The 9,609-nt window shown below is 43.9% G+C and overlaps 1 protein-coding gene across 1 annotated transcript in view; it reads right to left on the minus strand.

Annotated features, from left to right (window-relative positions):
• The window catches only part of LOC106816045 (junctophilin-1-like), a gene marked incomplete at its 3' end in the record, with an annotated part of 30,955 nt that overhangs the window by 18,430 nt on the left and 2,916 nt on the right, over positions 1-9,609 (minus strand). The window contains exon 2 of the mRNA XM_014820589.1: positions 9,443-9,520. Within this exon, the coding sequence (XP_014676075.1) occupies positions 9,443-9,520 (78 nt within the window). The remainder of the gene's footprint in view (positions 1-9,442; positions 9,521-9,609) is intronic.

Consider the following 9,609-nt stretch of genomic DNA (forward strand, 5'->3'; position numbering starts at 1 on the left):
AATAAAAAATTTCACAGTGAGAGAATTGAGCTGTCTTGGCGGAGGTCTCTGCTCTCCGAGTGCTCTAGTTTCTAATGTAACAACCGGACAGCTGTTTGTATGTGAGCTACATCAAGACTGTCTTAGCTTTGCAGTAATTATGACTCGACGCAGCGTTTATATGTGGTATCATTGTGAATGGGTTGGTTGCACAGGGGCTGCGGTGTAACCATAGAAATATATGGAGACACTAGTCTAACTAGTGTATTATTTCTATGGGTGTGCTGCTTCAATGTTCCAGGGTCTGCGGTGTGACCATAGAAATATGTAGAGACACTAGTCTAACTAGTATATTATTTCTGTGGGTGTGCTGCTCCAATGTTTCAAGGGCTGCGGTGTGACAATAGAAATATAATCGACTTATATAGAGACACTAATCTAACTAGTGTAGTATAGTAGTAACTAGTATAGTATAGTAGTAACTAGTATAGTATAGTAGTAACTAGTATAGTATAGTAGTAACTAGTATAGTATAGTAGTAACTAGTATAGTATAGTAGTAACTAGTATAGTATAGTAGTAACTAGTATAGTATAGTAGTAACTAGTATAGTATAGTAGTAACTAGTATAGTATATTATTTCTATGGGTGTGCTGCTCCAATGTTTTCGGTCGTGGTGGCGTGCGCATGCGCTTGCGCGCGCGTGACGCGTTTCTATAATTTTCATCGTGTGTGAGTAATTGTGTCTGTCTACTTCAGGGTTCATCCTGGTCTGTTCTAGAAATTTGAACCTGATTCTACTCTATACCTTCATCGTCGGGACCAACCCTAGATCAATATGTAAACTTACTGTTGATTCACACGACATTCATACTCCCCTATATGCGATGTGGGAGGGATCCGCCGTGGTAGGCCTACCTAGCATGGATGTCCCACATCCATCGTACGCGCACACTGGTGCAGATAAGGTCTATGTCTCCCTGACCTCTGTTTGACCCGGCTCGTTTAGCTATTTCTGACTAACCCTAACCCTGGTAACTATCTGATATGGTTAGGGTTTGGGTTAGAGTCAGGTTCAGTCAGAAATAGCTAAACGAGCTAGGTCAAACAGAGGTCAGGGAGACATAGACCCTACGGGCCACACTGGTATTCCGGTGCTAAAGTAATTATCATCTTATACATACTTTTATAACCATTTTTAAATGTTAAGGTTATAGATAACGACCAAGGATAAAAACAAATAGCATGACAAGCACACTTAGTTATATTGTGGTTTTTGCTACATTACTCCAATATCATAACAGTACCACTGGAAACAATTGGAATATGCAACTTACAAGTTTTAATTTTTTCCAAACGTTTTTACGTAATTTTCTACGTTCTTTTGTACGCTCTATACTATGTACAATTTGATACACTGTTATGTGAGTCTACGTGTCTACGTGAAGGGGTGACATAGGTAGGAACGCAGGCGAAGGTGGGTCGTGTTTAATCGTCAAACGTTATTGTGAAGTCATTGCAAGGATTCCATACGGCGTGCATTGCCCAAGGAAACATTATGCATGCGATCAGAGGCGAGTAAAAACTTCTTCTTTTTTTTGGCTCCTGATGCGATCTATATGCATCAACAGAGTTTGAACAGAGAGAGAGCAAGAGAGGAGAGAGGAGAATGGAGGGAAGCGGGAAGAGACGAAAGGAAAAGGGAGGAAGAGAGATAGATAAAAAGGAGGCGAGATAAGGAGAGAAATGATAAAACGAGGTAAGAGAGAAGGTAAGAAAAGACGAAATGGGGCGTTAAGTGGCGAAATGATGGGAGAGGGGGCGAACGGAGAATATTCGGGGAGAAATGACAAGGGAGGAGGATGAGAGAGGTACAGAGCGGAAGAGAAATTAGAAGAGAAACGGAGAGACATACAGGCGGATCATTCTCTGTACGGCCCCTCGCTATCTAGAAGCTATTTCTGTTCCCTGTAACGTAACACTCACTGGCAAACTCATGCATCTAGACAGACGGTCACATTCTGACATAGTTCGTCGGCAGCAGTAGCAACAGCGGCAGCAGCAGCAGCAGCAGCAGCAGCAGCAGCAGCAGCACCACCACCAACAGCAACACCAACAGCAGTAACAGCGGCAGCAGCAGCAGCACCAACAGCAGCAGCAGTAGTAGTAGCAGTAGCAGCAACAGCAGAAGTAGTAGTAGTAGTAGTAGTAGTAGTAGTAGTAGTAGTAGTAGTAGTAGTAGTAGTAGAGGTTTACACCGTGGTATTACACGTAGTGCCTGAAATAGAGCCTGAAATACAGAGAGTTGTGTTCGAAATACAGTGACTTGTGTTTAAAATATACAGTGAGTTGTGTTTAAAATATACAGTGAGTTGTGTTTGAAATACAGAGAGTTGTGTTAGAAATACAGTGAGTTGTGTTTAAAATACACAGTGAGTTGTGTTTGAAATACAAGGAGTTACCATAATTCCCCGTGCGTCCGTGACACAGACGGAATCACCATGGTTACACATACGTCCCTGATATACAAGGAGTTACCATAATTCCCCGTACGTCCGTGACACAGACATGCAGTTACCACATGGTTACACTCATGTCTTTAAAGCACACGGTACACACAAGTAACGCACGAAAGGTCGTTGTCGTATCAGGTACTACATATATGTACACGAGGTAGTTTTAGGTTGTTTCGTATTATGTCTATATTTTTATATTAGGTATGTTTAGGGTTAGGGTTAGGGTACACTTCTGTAGTACAAGTCTGGTATACTTTGCGTATACATATATGTACCTCGGGTACATATATGTAGTAGGCCTACCTGATACGACAACGACCCCTTCAGCGCAAGTAACAATTATTGTTGTACATTCGGTCCTAAAATATGCTATGTATACACGTGTGATACATTCCTGTAATGAATAATGGTGATGCTTAATTAACGCGAGCATTTCGTATCTATAGCTAGACCTGGATCTGGATCTCGATCTCGATCTGGATAGTTTACTGCGTAGTCCACGGTTAGCACCTACTAATATAAACCAATATTGAATATGTAATTATTCCTATACGTTATAATGTTTGCATGCGGCTTGCGTTGTGTGCTGTCTCATATTAAATGTTAAAGTTAAATCCTTCCCGCGCCTATATGGCGCATAGGGCGGTGCCTATTTCCGTTTCAGTAACCCTGACGCCCCGCAGCTGCTTTCACAGTAAATGCTGCAGTAAAGGGTTAATCCGCTGTTTCATATAGCTACTGTGCTCATTGGGCATCATACAGCTAATCGTGTTCTGGTAATTTTCGCTCATCACTGTACTACAGAGCTACATGATTGTCCTTTGGCGTTCCACTGGCGGTACCATATCTACGTAAACACACCGGACCACCCCACACACATGTTGCTACTGATGATGCTGCTACTACTACTACTACTGCTGCTGCTGTTGTTGCTGCTGCTGCTGTTGCTGCTGCTGCTACTGCTGCTATTGATGTTGTTCCTGCTGCTACTGCTGCTGCTGCTGTTGTTGCTGCTGCTACTGCTGCTATTGCTGTTGCTACTGCTGCTGCTGCTGTTGCTGCTGTTGCTGCTATACTACTACTACTACTGCTGCTGGTGGTGGTGGTAGTGCTGCTGCTGCTGCTGCTGCTGCTGCTACTGCTGCTGCTGCTGCTGCTGCTGTTGCTGCTACTACTACTACTGCCGTTGGTGGTGGTGGTGCTGCTGCTGCTGCTACTGCTTTACAACGCGCCTCGTCAAGCGGCCGACTGTCTTCGGACTTAATCGGTGCTGCCACCTACAGTGAGACGACTGAAAGATGTGGAAAACGAGCGCTGATGAACCGAATGACATCGACACCGTATCGAATAACCATAACCTAAATCAGGAGATAGAGATACTTCGAGTACAAGATATATTTCCTTATCATATATTCCTGACAGAATCGCTATAAGGATTAAAGTTCGAACATCGGTATTTGCATAATTTTGTCATAAAATGTGTAGAGTAGGTGTGTAAAATTTAATAGTAATTCAGGAACGCACAGAAGTTCTTCGCAGGCGCGCCCTTTTTTCAGGCAGAGGAAGATTCCGGGGTTAACGAAACGCTGCAACACGGGCGAGGTACGCTAAGACTGACTGCGTTTTATTACATGATACACGTACGATGACAGCGATTTGGCCTATACTACATGATGTATATGATGTAGATACTATATGTATCTACATCTACGCTGAGAACAGCTCCCTCGGCGACTCAGGCAAAACAAAGAAGCGTCAAGTTTCACGTGCATCACCTGTGTGGTAGAGACTCATCACTCTTACATCGGATCCTCTGTTATCAGCGGATCAATTGCAGACGCATTATCTGTGAATCAAATACTCGAACAACACCAACCCGAAAACTGTGATATATAGATATAGATATATATACATATACATATACATATACACACACATACATATATATCAAGAGTAGATAATAACACATGTGTTATTATCTACTCTTGATATATATATATAGCTCTCACAGCGATCGGGTTGGTGATTTGCAAGTATTTGTTACACGTATGTTGCGGTTTCAAGGCGACTGAGACAGATCGGAGAAAACTGCGCTGACATATAATAATTAAGCCACACGAGGTCGCGCAACAACGACAACACAAATAAATAATAACATAATTACAGTGGAACCAGCGTACTGAGGCCGAGATAGACCTTATCTGTTCCACTGCCGCTGACGCTGAGAGGGTCTATGTCCCCCAGGGTACTATCGGAGGGTAGGCCTACTCTGGGTACGGTTCAATATATCGAAACGTACCCTGGTACTATCTAATATGCCGGACCGTACCTCGCCTACTCCACTAACGAGTCTAGGGAGTCGCCTACGCCTACTCCCTAACCCTAACCCTATCAGATAGTTACCAGGGTACGTTCCGGTATACCGGACCGTACCCAGGGTACCCTCCGATAGTAAGTACCCTGGGGGACATAGACCCTATGAGCGCCGCTGACGACAACATCTAAGCGCACACCTCCCTGCGTTATTATTCACGTAACGGTGGGCTACGCAGAAAACTATCCAGATCGATTCCATGAACCAACCGACTGCTTTGCCATCTTCCTCTACTGATGATGAGACGTACATTGTACTAAATATTGTTACTAAATAAATTCATCGTGGGGGTGATCCATCTATCGGTTTTGCTACTCGACGTTCTTAAATCATTGTGCGCCATAAAAAATCATCTTATCATTTCGTTAACCAAATTCAAATTCTGCCTAAACTGCTGAAGTGCTGTGGTCAGCTCGCGCATTGACTGCTAACGCCATCTGTTGATGACATATACAGACTCTTACAATCTATTTTGCAAATCTAAGTCCAAAAGCATTGAGAGAGTGAGAGAGCGAGCAAACGAGAGAGAGAGACCATATTATAGACGACACTCGCTTATAAAGAACACTTTTGGCGTTTCTCTGAAGTGGCCGCTATTCAGCGAAACCACCTCTATAAAACGGCCACCTGTCTATAAAGGACACTTTATGGGAAATTTCCAATGAGTGACCCCTATATGCAGCTATGGCTGTATTTCCTATTTCCACAACATACGAAAGTGATGGAACAACGAATTTACTTGCCAAATTTAAGCTGCCAAAACATTAACTAACCCCATGTATATGATCATACAAAAAATAAATCACATACCGACTATTAAAACTCAGATACTCGGTTGCAAGTACTAAATAAATTACATCTACACGACCTTCTATTGAAATATGTACAGCGTATGATTATGTGGTTACGTCAGTCGCTACTACGAAAGCGTCCAGCAAATATCGTTAGGGCATGATTACGACCAAATCACTGTGTTTACAGCCAAACACGAGTTTATAAATAAACTACATCAAAAAAAGGCATTCTACTCTCGTATATATATCGTATCATCACATTACACATGATAGTATTTACTTAAGAGTCCGATTCTTCACTGATCGATTACAATTTATGATATCAATGATACTAATAGTGGCATATAACGTATGCCCACGCCGAGTGCCCTACTCACTCACTAGATGGCGCTCGGAGAAATGCAATAATAATAGCGGGTGTCACCAACTTTTTCGAGACTAAAATCTCGTATTTTCCTACCAAGGACATATAGAGCAAGAGCTTGGAATATGTACACATATCACAACACTTACACTGATAAAGTAATAGGAGGGTTATAACACAAGATACACACACTTAATACGGTATCGAACGTACGTATCCCAATTAGAACGTAAGGTAATTCTGATAGCACCCTTACCATGTGAAACAGCACAATGCAGCGCAATATGCGCAGAGCAAAGACATAACGAAACCTCTCTTTCACTCTATGTTTAGAGACCGTAACCGAACAAAACATCGCGACAGTGCTGAAACATTTTATTTAATGTTGCGCACGCAATGATGAAGTTTTACTGATCGAGAAAAATCACCAGCGACCTTGAGTCTCGGAAATTCTCCACAAATTATTTGTTACGATACACCCACTCATTCACGCGACAGTCACTAGTTCCTTCCTCTATGACTAGGCTCCTGATAATAAAAAAACAACAATAACAACAATTCAAACCCCCCAATCAATGTAAAATCATGCGTATTCTAAATCTCTTGCTCCACATGCTTTATGGTGACGTCACTTCCCATATTTGTTATACAATATATATAAAAAAGCGGACACACGATCAGGCAAAGTTGCACAGTAAGGAACAACAACAACGAGTGGCAAGAAACACCGACTGAAAACAGCCAGTAGATCGCCCACCAGTCTCCACACGCGCCTCGCCCACGGCAAACGACATGCAGAGATAATAAGAGTGTTATAAGGAGAACAAAGCACAAAACTCCACTTCGCCCCCTCCCCCACTACCAGCCCAACCCCCCACCCACCCACACAGAATGATCATGGCAGCAAATCAAACGCAATGATGAAGATAAAATCGTCCAGTCTGATAAACAAGGTGGCAGCACCATCAGTTCGAAAAACCGCCTGTGTCACTGAATGAAATCTGAACGCACCCTGGTGTCGTTTTTACAAAGCTTTACCAAGGAAATTTAATCTAAAATACGCTATCAGAGCCATGGAAAGACACGCGACTTATTTGCATGGCAACGGCAAATAAGCAGGAGGCAGCGCGAGACACTCAACACGAAGGTTAATGATAACACTTTCGTGTCAAGTTCACTCAGCATTGACGAACACCCAAGCAATTCATCTGGGTGCCCGTCGCTCAATTAGCAAACTCAGATACTTCAGCAAGTGGTACTGATGCTGCAGTGATGCTGCAGTGATGCTGCACTGCAGTGATGCTGCACGGTACTGATGCTGCAGAGCCAACGCTGCAACACACGCTGCTGCCAACGCTGCAACACACGCTGCTGCCAACGCTGCAACACACGCTGCTGCCAACGCTGCAACACACGCTGCAACACACGCGATGTCTACTGCGCCCACGTGTAACTCCAGCGCAGCAGCATACATTGTATCATATACGTATTTAATTCTATAATACGCATGTATAAATAGCAGGATGGGTTTTATGTGTATATATATGTGAGCTAACGCACTCACCACGCTTCCGCTGATGTGGGGCAGAAAGGTTACGGGAAAGTCAGTCAGCCCGAAGCCATCGCGTCATCACCATGACAACCATGCTGTCAAGTCATCACCATGACAACTAGCGTTATGTTACGTCATCACCATGACAACTAGCATTGTGTTACGCCATCACCATGACAACCAGCATGCTGTCACTGTCTTCACCATGACAACACGCATTACGTTAAATCATCACCATGACAACTAGCATTATATCATCTCATCCCCATGACAACTAGCATAGCGTCACGGTCTTTACCATGGCAACTAGCATTATATCACCTCGTCACCATGACAACCAGCATAGCGTCACAGTTTTTTCCAGGTCTTTCGACTAGTTGGTGCAGTTTCTGGTTGTCCGGCGTGGCGTCTGGTCACGATAGGATCACTGCACGCACTCGGCTGGCCATTCCAGGCAACACGAATACTTCTACGTGTTACTTCAGCCACACGAATTCCGCTAACTGGGTGAGGGGGCAGCTCATTGCGAGTTTTTAGTCGCAAAAGCTTCAGTCCGACACGCTTGATTGCAAACGTATCGTTCGCGTTACAGATATAACATACGACCACAGCTCTTATAACAGCTTATATTAACAGCTTATACGCGTTTCTTGTGTTACGACATCACAGTAACTAGTTCACAGGGAGGAGGGGGGGGATAACGCGATAGAGCGTGAGATATTCCATGCGCGTGTAAATCGTGTGAGCATGTTGTGTAGGGCTCAGAAATGTTAAAATGTGAAATGGTTTTGACTATATTCTGGAGGATTGCGTATATCGCCTCCCTCTCTTCGCTGGTACAAAGCCAAGATGACGAGCATATCTACATTAATGAATAGATCAATAAACTGTGCGTTAGTTTTTTATGTAATCTGACGCTATTCTAGGGCCTAATAGCGTTCCATAGAGACAATTCTGTAGTATAAAAACGGATAGCAACGTTTTCACGCGTTTCTGATTGCGGAACATTGAAATTCAGATGGATACACACAGAATCTATAGACACCTCGTATTATTAACGTCTTACCTACATGACAATTGTCATGCATTATAAGCTTCTTATGCTAGGGGCACACGAGCGATTTTTATCGCCCGATCGCGGCGATTAAAATCGCCAGCGAATTTAATCGCCCGATCACGAAGGGGAACACAGAGCGAATTTAATCGCCCGATCACGAAGGGGCACACGTAGCGAATTTGAGAGCGTACGCGTACGCCACTCGACAGAATTTTCCATCGATCATGTAATCGGTACAAATTGGCGAACAGGTAGAGGGGTGAGTGTAGGGTAGAGGGGTGAGTGTAGGGTAGGAGGTAGAGGGGTGAGTGTAAGGTAGAAGGTAGAGGGGTGAGTGTAGGGTAGGAGGTATTCGGAGCATATGCAGTCTAATTATTCTGTGATTTTCACCCTGTGATTTTCCCCGCTACTGACCGGAGCATATCAAGCTGGTTTGATATCTACCGATAAAAACTGCACGGATAAAATCGGACCGTAGCGTGTGCGGTGTTCAATGGGAAAACCCGGTTACACGGGCCAATCAGCATCGAGCAAAAACCACATGATCAACAAAATGCCGCGCAGTTTTTTTGGGACGACGAAAAGGAAGCATTACTTGTTGATATGTGGTCGCAGCATAAATGTCTCTATTATATGACAGAACATGATCTGAATACAAAGACCGCAATAAGAGGTCACATGCGTTAAAAACTATCGCTGAAGCTCTTCATAACGCCCTAAAATTTACGATTAATCATAACCCAACACTCGCCACGCCCTATAACATGCTTAATTCGACCCCCCACCTGTAGACGCGGCTGAGCGTACCTGACGAAAGGCGGGAAGCCACACAGTAGGATGAAGGCAATCACCCCGGCCGCCCACACGTCCACGGGAAGACCGTACCTGCAACGCAGCGACGTCGCGCAAACATGAGAACGTCTCTACGCGTGTAGCGACGTCGCGCAAACATGAGAACGTCTCTACGCGTGTAG

Source organism: Priapulus caudatus, unplaced genomic scaffold (genome assembly GCF_000485595.1).
Source record: "Priapulus caudatus unplaced genomic scaffold, Priapulus_caudatus-5.0.1 Scaffold1269, whole genome shotgun sequence".
Classification (NCBI taxonomy): domain Eukaryota; kingdom Metazoa; phylum Priapulida; class Priapulimorpha; order Priapulimorphida; family Priapulidae; genus Priapulus; species Priapulus caudatus.